Source organism: Micromesistius poutassou (genome assembly GCF_964030765.1).
Source record: "Micromesistius poutassou genome assembly, chromosome: 19".
NCBI lineage: Eukaryota > Metazoa > Chordata > Actinopteri > Gadiformes > Gadidae > Micromesistius > Micromesistius poutassou.
The window spans coordinates 12,736,865-12,754,867 of NC_140289.1; the positions used below are offsets into that span (position 1 = coordinate 12,736,865).

At 44.0% G+C, this 18,003-nt stretch overlaps 1 protein-coding gene across 5 annotated transcripts in view; it reads left to right on the plus strand.

Annotated features, from left to right (window-relative positions):
• afdna (afadin, adherens junction formation factor a) overlaps positions 1-16,271 on the plus strand; it is an 85,753-nt gene extending 69,482 nt beyond the window's left edge. For 4 of the 5 annotated variants that reach the window (XM_084483864.1, XM_084483867.1, XM_084483866.1 and 1 more), the window contains 8 exons: positions 2,094-2,499; positions 3,986-4,197; positions 4,625-4,839; positions 5,019-5,198; positions 8,444-8,623; positions 11,069-11,585; positions 14,319-14,394; positions 14,566-16,271. In XM_084483864.1, coding sequence (XP_084339990.1) covers positions 2,094-2,499; positions 3,986-4,197; positions 4,625-4,839; positions 5,019-5,198; positions 8,444-8,623; positions 11,069-11,585; positions 14,319-14,394; positions 14,566-14,716 — 1,937 coding nt within the window. In that variant the 3' untranslated portion in view covers positions 14,717-16,271. The remainder of the gene's footprint in view (positions 1-2,093; positions 2,500-3,985; positions 4,198-4,624; positions 4,840-5,018; positions 5,199-8,443; positions 8,624-11,068; positions 11,586-14,318; positions 14,395-14,565) is intronic. The other variant, XM_084483868.1, reaches the window with a different exon arrangement.
• The last annotated feature ends 1,732 nt before the right edge of the window (positions 16,272-18,003 follow it).

The following is an 18,003-nucleotide window of genomic DNA, read 5'->3' on the forward strand; positions in this document are numbered from 1 at the left end:
GTGTTAGTGGGCCCCTAATACAGTACTTGAAGACGTTCAAGAAATTCAGCCTTGGTGCAGAGTTACAGCCACTACGATCCAGTCCCACAATGAGCTCTCCACAAACGTGCCGTTTTTAGAGGCGGGTCCAGGTGGAGGGTGGGGGTGTGGCCCTGAGCAGCTTGCGGCCACGGTACCATGCGCTAGTGTCTTTCTCCTCCATGTCGCGGTTCCCAATTCCTTCTCAACCATGGCTGAGATAACCCCCACTACGAATCTCGTTGTGGAAATACCAGAGACCTCAGAGAACCCGACGCAGTCTAGTCTTTTCACCAAATGACAGCTTTATGCTAGCTTGCGTTATTGTGTTGCGTGTTATGCGCCATAACACCAACAGCAGAACGGTTATCTAAATAACAGTGTGTGTATTCACACACACACATGTGGCGCTCGAACGGTCCTAGCTCATTGTCTCATTGGTGGGCCAAATTCTCTGGGCGGGCCAAGCAGAGAAAGGGGAGGTAACCTGGTCCCATATGACGACATATGGGGCCAGATCCCAAATCGGCGCGTTTGAGCCTTCATTTTTTCAAAGGCGGAGCAAGATACCTACTGCTCGTTTTACACCTAACGCATTTCTTAGCTACTGGGGGACCATAGGCAGGCTAGGGGAACTCATGTTAATGTTAGAAAACCTCATAAAGTGAAAATTTCATGGAATGGGACCTTTAAGTAAATCTTTATGAAATGAAGTATTCCGTAAAAAAAATTACTGTGATGGTGAGGTAGAAACCCATTTAGGGTTATTTTTCTGTAGTTTTCTTTCTTTCTTTCTTACTTATTCTCTACAAACTTTGGGACCCTACTCATTCCACAATTATTCACCTAGAGACTCCATTCAAATTTCAAAATGTTTAAATTAGCTTGGAATCGTACCCTTCTATTCCGATTTTTTTATATTTTCAACTTTTTATATTTTTTTACAATGGGAGGACAGCAAAGCCTAACTACTTCAGACTTTGTATCTTGGTCAATTTTTAACCTTTGTTAAAACATTTAACAAATTGTCACACTTGTATCTTCAACTGTATTGGAACTGATTTTCAATATAATTTATACTTTTTTCAGACTTAGTTTAACAGTTTAATTTCATACCCGCTTCGTATATTTTCAGTTGGTGTCATTGACTTCTCTTGAGGCTGTTCTAGGGATATGGATTTAGGTGACGCTCTAGCCCAACGTGGCTATCACAAAAGTTAACCATTGCGTCAAGCTTAAGTTACGTTATTACTTGTTACACTGGCGCTAAAAGATGAATAGATTGGAATATGATTATTATATATTGGGCGTTTGTCCGTGGGGACCCCCGTTTATTGGCTAGAGGCTACGTGCTTGCTACCTATCCTGGAGTACTCCCGGTAGAAGCTACATGCTAACAACTTTTTTACGTCATGCAATCTACACAGACAATATGCAATAGGATAGCTGAGATTTAAAAGAGTCCAATGGTATAAGCCTCATCATTTTGTGAGCTTATTTCGATGAACTAGATGTGAAGGAATAAGGTAAATAACATAACTTTTCCAAGTTACTACCACACGCACACATGCACGAACGCACACACTATCAGAACAGCTCAGCTATTCTATGTTATCTGAAATGTATTTTTTTTATATATATATTTCTCAACACTTCACTTTATTTGTTTCCACCCATTTAACATTTTTAAATGGTGTGCATGTTTACACCATTTAAGCCATTCAAAACTACGTTAAGTCTTAAACTATGTGGCTTTACTAAAACATATTTTCCACCTCACTTTGCACTACAGCACTGACCTCATTTTTCATTTTCTAGTTTTAAACCACTCCCATATTTAAGACCTAAATTCACTGATTGCTTTCCATATTCGGAAGTAATGTTAGGCATTATCCACATCCATACAAAGGAGTGCACCAAAAGCTGCATACATATGTCAGAACAAATGTATAACTTCTACACTATAAACATGTATTCCACTAGATAACTGTTATAACTATTGCTACTTGATTGAACTCTTAACTTGAATTATTATTATGTAACTTAGCAAGCGTTGTGGTTGTTTATTGTTGTAGGTCTCCCGGGGGCCGTGGACCACTGGGGTAACCACCAGCAGGTCTCCTCCTCGGTGGAGTCCTCCACCTCCAGCCAGGAGCACCTCAACTTCTCCAACGCCTCCTCCTCCTCCAACAGCAAGACCCACCCTAACCACAAGAGCGGGCCCGGTCGCTGGAAGACGCCCAACGCACCGCACTCCGGGCCCCCGCAACACACACCGTCGCGCTCTGACCTCCCCCCTCCACCCCCACCGCCTCCCCCCACCCACTTCCCCCACGACCCCTATGACCCCCCGCTGGACCTCCCCCTGCCCCCGCCCCCCGTGCTCAACGCCGCCACGGCACAGCAGGCGGCCGACCGCAAGAAACGGGAGGAGCAGCAGCGCTGGTATGAGAAGGAGAAGGCTCGTCTGGAGGAGGAGAGGTATGTACTTCTGTTAATGTCACTTCCTGTTACCTGCTTTTGTTAATGTCACTTCCTGTTACATGTTGACCCCTGTTACCGTTAACTGCTGCTATGTTAATGTCACTTCCTGTTATGGTGCACTGTTATCCCAGTGTTTCCCATACAAAGACCAATGTGTGGCGCAGCGCCACAGAATCAACACAGAGCGTCACAAATTGATTCCTTTTTTTTTCTTACGTGATTTGGAAATATAAGTAACTAACAGACAGACAGACAGACGCAAGCGCACAATACATGCCAGTGGTGCGGTAGTTCGGCCGCGGCGCAATGAATGTTCGGCCGCGGCGCAATGAATGAATAAAGATCGTAGTTACTACTTAACAACCTCGTTGATGAGCAACATTTAGAAAAACATTTTGAACATTTCATAATTCTGAGGGTAACTACATTGGCACGACACCGGCTTCCTTCATCTTCTGTGCCATCTTTTTAAATAAATCGCCGACCTGAAGTGAGTTGACAGCTGTCTGCTGAAAACATCTTTCTCCCGCCGGAGCAGCCCCTCCACCACCCGTCCTTATACGGCATTCCCGCAATTCCTTCTCCCCCATGGCCGAGATAAACCCCACTATAAGTCTTTACTTGTTGTGGAAGTACCAGAGTCGGAGAACCCGACGCAGTCTTTAAGATTCATAATATCAGAGAATATCCCCGTCAGTTCGGCCGCACTGCAATGAATGAATAAAGATCGTAAACACGTCGGGCGAAAAAAAACATTTATTTTGACAGATGTGACCGAAGTTACTACTTTACAACCTCGTTTATGACCAACATTTAGGAAATCATGTACTTCTAATTCAGCCTTGGGTGAAATCGAAGCGTAGTGTCTGTGTGCTTCCACCTGCACTGAATGCATGCCATGCGCGCTCCCACGGCCAGGGATACGCTTCTTATAGGGGGTAACTACATTGGCACAACACTGGCTTCCTCCATCTTCTGCGCCACCTTTTTAAATAAATCAACGTCTCGTTTTCCGACGGCGACAACACGTATACCGTCTCCTTCTACTTCCAGCTCACGGCCCCCGGAAAATATCTCGAGCATGCACAGAACGCAAACTCCGAAACTATGCTGTGTACATGCAGGTAGAGACCAGACTATGAATGACTAATCTAGGTGTTCTTATCCAATCTAGCTTGTCCGTTCATGTGCCGATTTTTGTGCGAAGTAGATCGGATAAAGGTGTTTACATGCATTTTACAAGTCCTGTTGAGGTCTTATTTGTTTAGTTACCCGATTATGACTCTCCATGTATACGAGTGTTTGCAGTCACTTTCTGTTATGGTATTCACCACTTCTGTTTTTTACTTTGACTTTTTACTTTTTTTTCTGTTATAGCACAAAAGATATTGTTTTTTTTTATTTTGAAATGTGAAAGGGCCTTTCCTATTGATTCCTCTTGCATCCCACTGCGGAGGACGTTGATCATGTTGCTCTTTCACAGGGAGAGGAAGCGGAGAGAGCAGGAGAAGAAGCTGGGGCAGATTCGTTCAAACCCTGTCATGGCCGCCCCCCCTCCACACCACCAGCCGCCCCCAGCCCAGCCCTACCTCCCTCCCCAGCATCAGCCACCGGTCCCATCCCGGCCCGAGAAGCTGGGCAGTCTCCCTCGCAATGTGGGGCCTCCCCCAGGGCAGGCAGCTGGACCTAACCCTGGTAATGTGCTTTTGTTTAAATTGCAGTCAAGGTTTCTAAATCTGTATAGTTTGAGATTTCAAACTATGCTTAGAAATGTCTCTGCCAAAAGGAACCAGTCCTTAACTTTAAAGGTCTGGTTCATTTTGGCCAGAGTAGAGTAGCACCATGTTTTAGTTTGAAATGTGCTCTTAAAAACATGTAATGTACTGTAGATGCTAACTTGAGGGTACAGGTATCGAGATCATTTGATTCTGCAGCAGTCCAGAGAAATCTCGTAATACTTTTTGAGTCTGGGAGCAGTTTGAAGAGAGAAGGGAGAGGTGACGAGTGTAAGACTGGGGCTAGCTTGAATTGCAAATCTTGCATTTATTACGTTTAAAACCTTATTGTGTAGGGGTTGTGAAGTGTTCTCTTTTAGTGAACCCATGGGTTTGACCTCTTTCAGCCATGGACACGGTGATCAGGGAGCTGTTGCCACAGCAGCAGCCACGCACTATTGAGCGACGTGACCTGCAGTACATCACCATCAGCAAGGAGGAGCTGTCCTCCAGTGACAGCTTGTCCCCGGATCCCTGGAAGAGGGATGCCCGCGAAAAGGCTGAGAAGCAGCAGCAACTACACATCGTGGACCTGCTGGACAAGGAGATCCAGGAGCTCCAGGTGAGTGTTGATGTTCCACAACCCACCTGGTGTACGGAGTCACCTATCTGCTCTTTGAAGATAAGATCACATGGAATGTTATCAATACCAGAGGGGAAATGAGGGTATCGGCAAATACAGGGCAGTATAGGATGAAAATATAGATTAATAAACAAGAAAATACTCCTTTCCACTGCCAGGCCAAGCCGGAGCGCACCGCAGAGGAGAGCGACCGCCTCCGGAAGCTCATGCTAGAGTGGCAGTTCCAGAAGAGGCTGCAGGAGTCCAAGCAAAGCGACGAAGATGAGGAGGAAGAGGACGACGAGGACGTGGACACGGCCATGATCATGCAGAGGCTGGAGGCTGAGAAGAGGGCCCGGGTAAGACTAGTGGTGTAGCCGACAGGATTAGACAGAGGCTGGAGGCTGAGGGCCCGGTGAGACTAGTGGTGCAGCCAACAGGAGTTAGACAGAGGCTGGGCCCGGTGAGACTAGTGGTGCAGCCGACAGGAGTTAGACAGAGGCTGGGCCAGGTGAGACTAGTGGTGTAGCCAACAGGAGTTAGACAGAGGTGAGACTAGTGGTGCAGCCGACAGGAGTTAGACAGAGGCTGGGCCCGGTGAGACTAGTGGTTTAGGCTGGAGGCTGAACCGAGATCCAGGGTGAAGCTGGAGACTAGGGGGCAAATTTGAGATCCATTAATTTTAATTTTCTAACCCTAACCCTAAATAAGGGGTTAGTTTAGTTTTAAAGTTTGTTTAAACACTTTTAAAATCCTTCCACATGGTGAGCACCAAAAATTAGTATTTTGTAACTCTGGTACTGACCCTGCAGTATTGTAGTTGAAGTTTGTATTTAATATTTGCATTGCAATTGATAGATAGTAAGGTCGATATAGAAAAGGGATTATGATTATTTACGTCAGGTATATTATAGATAATAAATCATTTAGATTGTAAATATGGTTGTTGATAAGGCAGAGGTGGGCACGAAGCTAGTGGAAGAGCAGGGTCTTCATCAAAGTGTTGACTTGAAGGAGGTAGGAAGTGCCTATAGCTCACACCATGAATGTCCTGCGATGTGCCTCTGCAACATGCTTACACCATTGCTTTGCCATGCTGAAGCGGCTTCTATCTGGCGGGATGGGAAGGGGCTACAGGAGGCGTGGCATGGGGCTTGGCTGATCGCTAAGCACCACACTGCATAACCACATGGAGATGTGACCTTCAGCACCTGTACTCGACGTATTATCATTAGAGGACTCTTTTGTGCCTTTTTGTGTTTCAAAGTGTATATGTGTGTATGGGCACAAAGTTCACGAGGGTTGATCCAAGAGCCTTGTGAGTGTCCAGTAGAGGGGATGGTGTGTGAGGGCCATCTGGCTTCAGTATGTAGTCTTCGCTGGTTGGGCCCAATTCAAGATATCTTTGCAGGGTACATTCACTGACCTTATAATGAAGTACAAGTGAATGTTTGCTGCACTACATTTTATTAAACAATGTTTTCACCTCTTTTATTTATTTCCTACCTCTTTTACTATTCATCTGTTCTTATTTCTTTCTGTTAGCTTTTCTTTCTTTGGGAATTGGGATGACTTTCACTCTTTCTTTGGACCATTTGGTGGTACCCTGAGCCTTGCTAATTCTTCACCTTCTCCTTTTTGTTTGTCCTGTACTCCCCCTCTCTCGCTCAATCCCTCTCTTCTTCACTTTAGCAGCAGACAGCTGTCCCTGCTATCTCTGTTCTAGACTTGGTACGTTCGTCCTGTTGTTCATCACTTCCCTTTCACTTGCGTAACTTGTTTTACTTCCTGTTTCCTGTCTAGATAGCCAACTTTTCCTGTCCGCTCACCTGGACGGCAGCGGTTGTTTTTTGGTTTTAAGGGGTGTTGCCGGGCAGGCTGACTTAGAGTGAGAGAGTACTGGGATCATCTCCCCTTTAATGTCAATAGGACCCCCAAACCTCTGCTCCTCCTCCAAACTTAAATCAGTCATTATCCACAACAAGCTCAGAGACTACAGGTCCTTTTACGTTGACAGGTCCTTTTGTTTTGTATTTTTATTCCCAATCTAAATTAAATAAATAATCATGGAGCGCACTGTACACAAATGCCCTGATTTCTGCTTTGGGAAAAGTTACTCTTTGTCATACTCACTGTAGCCTACATGCTGTAAGACACTCAGGCTTACTTAATAGTAGTTTACATTTCTCAACAAACAAGTCCTCTTATTGCATCTATATTGGTAAATTATATTCATAGATATATAATTATCTCTATCCGTTAAATGTATTTTTTTGTTTAGCATTTATCATTTTTATTTCACAAAGACACAGCACACGAAACAACAACAATGGTAAAATTACTGAACAACAAACGATGACAATAACAAAACAATGACAAAACAACGAGGACCTAGAGTGGGGGGAAGACACAGTGGGCTAATTCAGTTGGGTTGCGGACATGTCACATGTCAGCACTGTGCGGATAATTCTAGATATACAGACGGACAGATAGACGGATATATGGACAGATATACACAGATGGCTAATCAGAATCTAATCGGCGGGAAGATCTACGGTTAATAGAAACATGTCATCTCAGGGCTCCCAGTATGCTTGCCCATTCAGGGCAAGCATACTGGGAGCCCTGAGCACTGGTTATAGGAGTGTCTGTCTGTTAAATGTATTGATCATTCATTTAGCCAGCAATTGGCGCTACAAAGCCAGTGTTACTTGCATTTAATATAGGTTCCTTTTAACAACATGACGATGTGCAGTTGTATCAAATTTTTTAAATTTTTTAACGACCGTGATTGTTTGTCATAATTTGTTCTCGCTTGTTCTGACGTTTATTCCTTATGTGCCTGAGGTAAAATGACCTTTAAAGAATGGTCTTTGAGATACAGCGTGAGGATGGCAACAGTATTGGTTTTAGTGCAGATAAATGATGGGGTGCACGGCCAAATGCTTTGCAAGGGGCAAACAGATTCCAGGGTGGTTTGCATGAGCCTCTCCTAGCCATGTCTCCATACCTTCATCCCTCCATTTCCCTGTGAGTGGTCAACTTCTCAATATCCCTCAACACCTCACCACAGTGTGGTGTGGGATGGGGTTACGTGGATAGTGTTGCCTCCAGGGACATCGTGTTTCTCCTGCCATTGGGAATGTTGTTTGTTTCAAACTGAAGCATGTCATGAAGTTGCATGTTTGCTGGGCAGCGCAGAACATTGAGGAAGAATTCAACATTCCACACGTGGTGCGCGTGGAGTGTGTCCGTCCTTGTTGGGATGTGTGTTTGATCAGCTTGCCGGGTTTTATTCTCCTTGTGCATGTTGTGTTGGATCATTTGCATGTTTTCTGTGGTGTGTGTGTGTGTGTGTGTGTGTGTGTGTGTGTGTGTGTGTGTGTGTGTGCGTGTGCAAGCTGCACGCTGTGTGTGGCCGCATGTGTGTTTCTGTTACAACTGAACCTTGGTTCTGTACAAGCAGGCATTTACTTACCACTCAGATAATACTGTTCTGTCTCTGATTCGCTCTGTGACCACTGATTCCTCCCTAACTTATTTTTTCACCTTCCTCTGCTTTCGCCACTCCGTGTGCGTGTGCATGCGTGTGTGTGTTGAGCAGTTGCAGGACGAGGAGCGACGGCGCAAACAGCAGCTGGAGGAGATCCGCAAGCGGGAGGTTGAGGAGCGGGCCAAGCAGGAGCAGGAGAGGAGCTGGAGGGAGGAGGAGCGGGCCAAGCAGCAGGAGGAGGAGAGGAGCTGGAGGGAGGAGGAGCGGGCCCGACGGGAGGCAGATGAGAAGGTATGTTGGGCCGTGGCTAGAGGACTGTCAACGTTGTCTGTGTGAATACTGGGTTGATGAAGCTCCATTTAACACTTGATGTAAGTCTGAATGTTTCACGATGCCAGTGTTCACCACTCTAGTCTCGGGGCGTGTTCACACCTTTATCCCGGGTGACGTGTTCACAACCAGCCACTGTTGGCGGGATTTGTTACAAAGACAAAACTACAACTACACCTGTAACTACAGCTGTCACTCTTCTCAGGTGTTGGTATGTGATGTTTGCTAAGTTTACCTGGGAAGCCTAAGCGTCACTCGGACGTGGACAGTGAATAAATCTCTGCTCAGACAGAGCTTCATCGTCCACACACCGTGGTGGATTCTACACCTGTTTAACTCAAAAAAAATTAATTGACTAAAACTAAATTGGGGACTAATTTCAGTAACATATTCTCATATTAAAGGAAAAGGAAACATTAAAGGAAACATGGTAATCTATGCTATTTTATCATTAAGAGACAATTACCATGTTTAAAACCCCCAAAATGTTGTTTTGGGTTCAATGGCTCTTTAACCTTGGTATGAATTTCTTTATTTATTGATTTCACTCGACTAGGGACACACACACACACACACACACCTATATATATATATACACCTATATATGTGCGTGTGTGTAAATATATATGTATATATCACTAAATAATGAAATGTATGAGTGTACAGTCTTTAAGATGTTGCATGTTGCCCCGTGTCCCTTCCCCCTGTAGTGTGTGTAGAGCATGGAGCCCCCATCACGTGGTGCTGTGGATGTTTGATGTTTTAGCCAGGGTTTCTTTATTTCAGTCATTAGTTCATTGTTTGAGTTTTTGGGGTTTGCAAAAAGCAAATATCTGTTCAAGTTATTCGTTTACGTTATGTGTTGGAACCATTTTCATCCAGCATCGATTCAAAAACCATTACCCGAAAATGCTGCTTCTCTCCCACCTCACCCAAACCCACTTTTAAATACGTCCATCCACAACCCTCCAGCCAGCCAGTCTCATCCATCCACATACACACCAAGCCCTGTCCCTGTAGTGACCGTCTGGTCCACGCCTCTCCCGGGTCGCCGTGGTGGCGTTTCCCCTTCAGACGGCAGTCCTTGAAACAGAGCGTATGCAGACGCTGGCTGCATGAGTTGGGGTTAAAAACATACATTCTACTATGAGAAACATTGCATTAGCCTGGTCTTAGCAATAAGTTAAACGTATAATAGTTTGAAATGTCTTCAACATTTTTATGTTTGCGACTTACGATGTGTGCACAAGCTGTAACCCAGAAAGCCTTTAGATTTGAATTCCAATGTGAAGTGCACAAATGTTATGAATATGTTGCAGTCACTTAAAGTAGCACTCTGTAAGATTTAGCCCCTCCCAGAAGGTAGACGGGAGACTAAATTTAAAAACCTCAATAACCGTGTTGCGTCCACTCTAACTTTGTGCCTTGAAATAGCGTAACTCGGCTAACTGTGAATGTTGTGAGTGGGTTTAGGAGTGTCGATGGTAAGATTCTTGTAAACAAAGAGTGGGACCGGCCAGCATTTTTTAATCAGTTATAGGATGTGATTTTATTGAAAACATTGAAATCACCATGGATCAGCCATGACTACAGATATGTCCAGGTGATTTTAAGCTATGAGCTAGTTGAAATGGAACTTATCGCAACATTTCAATTCAGTTCAGACGTCTTCGGTAAATACCCCAAAAATAAGCAGATTATTGCAGAGTTTGAGGACAATGATACATATGGTGATCCAAGCTGTTGATGGCTGGTTTAACCTCTTGTGTGCAGCCCTGAAGTGTTAGCTGTCTGGTGAGGCTGCTTAAACCAGCCATCATCCACCGAGACTCCACTCTAACTTATTTGCCACCTTAAAAACCTGTTCAGTTTGGAGCAACCACTGCATCAAGGAGGCCCCCCATCTGTCAGGGTGCAGGGAAGGTAAAGGGACAGGGCATCGGTATTTGGCATAAGCACTTCCCCTCTCCACCGTCACGCACACACACCAGCGCTGCGACACCCCTCGTGTCCTCCTATCAACGGGTCCCTTTGGGTCGGAGTCGCCCTTGAGAGAGAGAGCCTTGACAACCAAGAGACTTCCACCCAGACGTGGATGGACCTCATCCACCAAACACCCGGCGGACCACATATCGGCGGTAACAACGGGACATAGAATCTCCTTCTCCTGAGTACAATTAGCTCTTCTTCTGTTCAGCTCTACCTCTGGGGGTTCTCATGCACAGAGACTAGGCTCTGCTCCGAAGGCATCGAGGCAGTGGGGCTCCAGGTTTGATTTCTCAAAAATTGGTGGGCCAAGTCTTAGTGGCCGTTGTCAGTGGTACCCAGTGGTGTGGTAGCAGGTGGTAGGAACGCCCTGTCCTGAGGCGACGGCTGACTAACAGGTTGTCCCACTCCTGTGCATAGAGGAGACAGGAGGAGGAGTACTACAACCGCCTGGAGGCGGAGCGACGCCGGCAGCACGACGAGGCAGAGAGGAAGCTGCTGACGCCCGAGGAGCCTGGTGGTCTGTACCGGCCGCCCCTCCCCCGGGACTACCAGCCCCCCGAGCCCCCCACTAACACGCCCCCGCCCCCCCCACAGAGAAACACCTCCTACCTCAAAACCCAGGTGGTCTCCCCCGACGCGCTCTACACCGCCACATTCGTGTCCTACGCAGGTGACGAGGAAGACGATGAGGAAGGAGAGGAGGCCACCAGGGCCAGCGCCCTATCAGGTCAGCCCAAGCTGTCGGCGACCCGGAAGTCATACGGTGACCTCCCGGCCTCGGGGCCCGGGAAGCCTCGGCCGCCGCCCACTGCCCGCAAGCCCCGCCCATTGTCTGACGGCATCTTCCTGTCCAGCTCGTTTCAGCTGCCAGTCAACAACTCCAACAGTACAGGCCACGCCCCTCCCCCTCCCACCAAACCCAGCTTCATGAAAGGTAGAGCGAGAGGAGGAGCTCGTCCCCCCCCCCGTTAGTCCACTAGTCTGTGGTGTAGCCGACTTCCAGCAGGGGGGGCAATCATTTTGACCCAACCTGTTTTCTTTTTCTAAATTTCGTCAAAATTGACCTTTTCTGTAGATATTAGTCAATCATCCCCATCTATTTGTGTGTTTTTTTAAGTGTGGACGGTCTCTTCAGATCCAATGCCCTTCATATTTGTTCTGTATTGTTTGTGTTGTTCTTTTCTAGGTTTACCCTCTTTCTGTCCTTCTCACCCAAATGCCTTCTTCCAATCAGATGGTCATTATTAGTGGCCAGTAAAAAAAATAAGCTACCGTAGCTCCGACACCACCCGACCGCCCACATCCCCAACTCGAGTAGCACCACTCCAGACCAATCATAGTACTGTTGGTGTTGTCGCTCGCCGCCTCTTGTCTGTTTGGTTGCTGCGGTGTTGCAGCGAGCTGCTTATCTGCCTGCCCGCGGCCATGCTCAGGGAGGGGTCAGCGAGCTGCTTATCTGCCTGCCCGCGGCCATGCTTGGGGACGGTTCAGGGAAATGAGATACACTCTTGGCTTTCTCACCCTCATTGATCACTCCACTATTTCCATTCACTCATTTTAATTTCTTTGAATTGACCACACTAATTATGAGTACAAAGCACCTACATTGTCTTTGGTTGTTTAGAAACAAGGTGTGTGTGTGTGTGTGTGTGTGTGTGTGTGTGTGTGTGTGTGTGTGTGTGTGTGTGTGTGTGTGTGTGTGTGTGTGTGTGTGTGTGTGTGTGTGTGTGTGTGTGTGTGTGTGTGTGTGTGGCCAGTCCAATGCCCTATGGCAGAGTTCTGCTTACAAATTTGAAGGCTGCACACTTTGAACAGCCAAACACAAATGGTGTTTCACACATACACTCAGAGTATATCTACCATTAGGCAAAGAAAGATGAAGGCACATTTTCGGACCTAGACTCATCACTAGCCCTAATGTAAGGGGAAACCGCCCACTAACTCCCCCCCTTCATCTCCCTTAACGTCATTCCTACTAAGCACCTGTTGCAAATCCCATCGACTCAACCAGTCGCGCTCGTCTCCACAAGGATGCCTCTTACAGTCACGACACTGCACCTCAACAAAATAATTACTGCCCTCAAATACTCAGCTTTGGTAGCCATCGCCTTTTACTGCTTGCGCTGAGCTTCAACTTGATCCGGGCGGTGCCCCGATTTCCTACTTATTCTTGACGTCTTCCTTTTAAATGTTTTCTTTGTTCATCCTTCCTTGTTGTGGGTCTGGCTCTTGTCTGTATGCTTGTCAGTCTATCTACTGGTTGCTCTGCCGTCAATGTCACTTCTTCTGACATGGACTTCTGACACTTCTGTCTGTTTCAGACCAAACTATTTATCTGGTGGTCTGCATGTGTGTAGCTTTTATACATCTCTAGCTTTTTAGCCTTGATGTGGCTAAAGGCTGCTTGCTTGGCTAACCCCAGCTCCCATGGGTCACTTTGACAGCTGTTCAAGTGACCATCAGAACCTGAATCTCCCGCCTCACTCACTACTTCCATAAGACATTCTTAGCCGATTACGTTATGCTGGCAAATTAGAGACTAGTATTAGTACTATAGAGACTATAGTAATTAGAGGCTATCAGATTGATTGATACATTTTGGAGTCACTTCTCTTTCCTCCTTATAAGAACATTTAACTGAGATGACTAAATAAACGATACATTTAATTTGAGTCTCAGAAACCACAAATGTTTCAAATGTAAACTACAGTGCTAGCTCCTCAGGGCTGCCAGCGTAACGGACCAGCTGATTATGTCAGGTGAAAACATGAGCCGCTGCGTCTGCGTATGAATTGTCTCATTGAACCCCAGTCCATCTAGTCCCCCTTTTCCATTCCCTCCATTAATAAAGTCAACAAATGTCAACTCCCACATACACTTGGACATGTGTTTTATGGAATGTGGGTAGTAGACATGAGGCTGAATTAATAAATATGAAATTAGCCTTTTGCTTTGTCCCGTAATGTCTTCGATACAAGTCCTAATACTGTCGACGTTGCTCCATTATCTGGGATACAATTCAGTCCACGCTTGGAGAATGACGCAGGGGCATGTGAGCCAAACTAACATTGTGTATTGGGCAACGGTCAAGGTCACCTTTAATGCCACACATTGACCTATTCAACTCCATGGTATTACATTGGGACAGAATTGTACCACTGTGCTATACTTGGATCTCTACTTTGCTTGTATTCAATCTGAAAAATTCCAAACAACTAAAAGGTGTGGCCAAAACGGAGTTACCTTGACCCATGACCCCTGTTGTAATGTTCAACATATGCCTCACTCCTACGGATTAGCTTTGTAACCGACAATTTTACTGTTTGCTTTCCTCTAACACAGCTTTCTTTTTCTCTTCTTCTGGCCTTGTGTTTCTTGTTTGATGAAGCAGTTAACTTAATGCTCGTCTAGTGTTCTTCCTGCTTCTTCTGGTCTTTGGGATCTCTTTGGTGACGTAACTATTGTACATCCTACAAGACAAGCTGCCGAGTACCATTTATTAAAAGTTTAAGAAAGGGACTCAATTCGAAATGTACAGAACCAACAGATCTAGAATATTTTCATGTGGACTTATTTTTAAATGGTACACAGCAGCTTGCCAATGCCGCAGAATGTCTGGGAGGAGAGGTTGACTAAGAGTGATACTTACTGACCCTCTATTGTACAGGATTTGATTCGTACACTGGAAACCCTGCAGGACTTGTAGGAATGGGAGAGGTCTTCAAGGACAAGTGGACCAAAAGGTGAGACGGGGCTTTGCTGCCAGCCATGTTCATTGCAGACCTCAATCAGTTCAAGTCAAAATCTTTTTTTGAAAGCAAAGTATTCATTACTGCTCATACTATGTTTTGATTATGTTTTCATCAGATATGGCGAGCGTTTTGGTTTCATGAAGTATGTACTCCCCCTCTCAGTCAGGAGCAGGAGAACGCGGCCCCAGGAGCTCCAGAGAGCCTGACGTTCAAGGAGCGGCAGCGGCTCTTCTCCCAGGGCAAGGAGGTGTCTAACAAGGTCAAGGCGTCACGCAAGCTCATGGAGCTGGAGAACGAGCTCAACACTAAATAGACTACAGCCACCACAACCCGCTCATATTCCCAGTGGCTTGTATGAACCGCTCATCTCCACCCCCCCTCCCCCCAAATCACTCGCATACAGATGTAAGCCATTCACCTATACAATTACTTAATTTTTCCTCATACTTTCATTTTCCGACAAAAAGAAAGAACCTATTATTACGTTGGAAGACAATATTGCTTTGGCGTTCTGATGTTGAGAATTATAGTTAGTTCTGGTGGGCTGGGGCACTTTTTTAATAATTGAGTAACTGGATCATGCTCCTCCTGCCACATAGCTGTGTGGTAGCAATAGATACTTTTATGGCCTAAATTGTTTTCCCTCTTTAAGATCAAATGTAAATGTATAATGGTAAAGCACTGTAAAAACGTTTTGTTTAATCCGGTGAGATATACAATTCAGCGAATTACATCACAACGGGGGAATATACTTTGGTTACAGGATTGTTTCTGGGTTGGGGAAGAAAATGATTTTTGCTCATTTTAAAATTTTTAATAGGTTACTGTAATCATTTTATGTTTTATGCTCTTTTCTGCATTACTTTATATTTTAAAAAGTTAATTGTATTAAAATTCCCTGGATTCAACTCCTAAATTGTAATTGTTTGAATACTTAATGAGCAGAGGTCCATCAGAAACTGTTTCATTCCATAGCCAGCATGTGGAAATTGTATTCAGGGTTTATTTTTGATTCAACTCGTAAATACCTTAATTAGAATCACTGGGTCATGGCAGAGCTTTTTGTAAACAAGATTACTGTAAATATCTGTGTCACCTGTCTCACTCCGTATTACTGTTAAGAAGCATAACTGTGTTTTGACACTTGGTGGATAAGGGAGTCTGGAATAATCCAGCACACATTTCTTCTCCAACACACGTGAACACACTAACAGACAACACTAATAGACAATGGAAGGAATTAAAGTACATGTGACATGGTCAGGATGTCATTCTTAACTCCCTGATTTACTTTTAGTTTACATTATATTCCTTGTTTGAATTAAATAGTCTTTTTTTTAACAGTTGTGTGCAATTATTTGGACTAATTGTGTACTTACATGCATTGTCACCAAGCAAAACATTTACAACCAGTAAAGAAACAAAACACTATTACTCCTTTGAACCACAGATATTTATTTTAAATATTTTATATATATATTAAAATAAATTAATTTACATTACATTATTAATTTACGTTACATTTTGGGCCCCTTAAAATATTAATCAGAATTTTAATCAGTCGTGATATTTAGATCCCAAAAAATATATACTGCCAATGTATAAAAAGCAATACATAAAAGACATGGTCACAAAAATTGTCATTCATTTTAACCAATTTCCCAACTCAAATGTTGGGAGAGTACCTGTATCCAACGCTCTGAGCAGACGCATTTCTCCTGCTTTGAGATGTTGCTATAAGTGTGTACAAAAGCCTCCAGGGCCAGATGGGCCTGTCTCTGGAGACTGACAGTACCTTTCTAGGTGTCAGACGAAACCAAATTATTTAAGCGGTGTTATGTTTTGCCTTTTGTAAATCAATAAATACATTTTCAACAGCTAAGTGAATTCTTTGTCTTGATTCTAGTAAAAAAAAATAACATTGTTGTGAAGCATTTTCCAACGTCCGTCTTAAACACGACAAATGGACGGTTACCGTGTTTGCTGATAGTTTCTCAGTTTGATCAATATGGAACAGCCTAGTTATATATTAATGTATTTTTGTATTGAATAATGTCCTTCCTATGTCCTCTTATCTTGATCTGTTTTAAATTAATTATTCCCATAATTTACATAAAAAATGGCCCGGCTCTCACTTTGGAAATGCAGAATGTTTTATAACTTCATGTCATAGCGGTGCACATTACCGGTGCCCAACAGTACCTTTCTTTTCCATCTATTATAGCTCTTAAATATCTTCCATGTTTCATAATAACCCGGTTGATTTCGCATTAACTGCAGTCTCAAAGGAACATAGCATAATAAAATGTCTTAATATTTAACGGCTGTGTGAACGTGGTCAGGGTGTAGTTATAAATGACAGTCAACTATGAATTATGTGATTAGGTATGATGGAACATGACAACGTATGTTCCATATATTCAGTACAATATGTACTGAATATTTAGTTTATTTATAGAATGTAATGCAGTAGTACAAAATGTGAAATTACAAACTGCCTCTTCACTCAGAAAAAAAAAAAGGTGCTAACTGGAACCGAAGATGTTTCGTCAGAGTGATGCCATAGAATAACCATTTCTTGTTCCACAAAGAACCTTTCAGACCAAAATTCTTTAAAGAACTATTACCTTAAACGGTTCTTTAAAGAACCATCAAAAAATGGTTTGTTGAGACACCTTCTCTGGTTCTTTGAAGAAGTCAAAGTAAAAAGGTTTCTCTAAAAAACGTTTTCAAAAAATGTGGGACCAAATGCTCCAATAAAGAACCCTTTTCAAATGGTTCTTTAGCTCAAAATGGTTCTTCCAAGGAATACATGGTTCTTTGAGTCCTTAACATTTGTTATATTGTTAACGGTGGAGAAATAAACAAAAATAGCAGTAAATGCTTGAATTTATTTAGAAATGACCTCCCACTACTACCCCTTCTGATCTCATGAAACCAAACCAACTCAGCCATTTTAACGAGTTATAGATTTATATAAATGAAACAGTAGTTAAATTAGTGTTTTAACTGTAAAATAAACAACCCGCTATCACACCATGTTGTGCTCATGCTGCTCAATTAATCACAATTGTCAGACTTTTTTCGTGCTATACAGAACGAAACGTAGACCCACGCTCCGCGTAAAGGGCTCTTTATGGTTCCACATAGACGCAAGGGGGTCACAGACCCGTTACGTCCTGACGGACCCTCCTTGCATCCACCGCAAGGTCCTGATGTGCGCCTCCCAAAAATTCTAACCTTGCGTCGAGGGCTGTGATTGGTCCGCTAACTACATAATTTCCGGCACTACGCTTTGTATGTAAAAAATCGAAGGCAAACCATGTAACTTTTGCCTGTATAGCCGTAACCTTTTTTTTACTCACTAGTAATCTGTAAAAAGTGGAGGCGTTTTGTATTCGGTCATCATAAGGCATTTTTAAATTGCGGTCGTGGCTTGTGTAAAACCGACGGGGTCGCACTGAGCGGGCTTTCCTGGTTCACTGGAGAAGGCGGGGCTACGGACAAAGAGTAGACCTCTTTAGAATAATTTATAATACTACATATATATATATTTTTTTATGATTCAAGAGACGCTCATACAAGAATGAGTATACATCT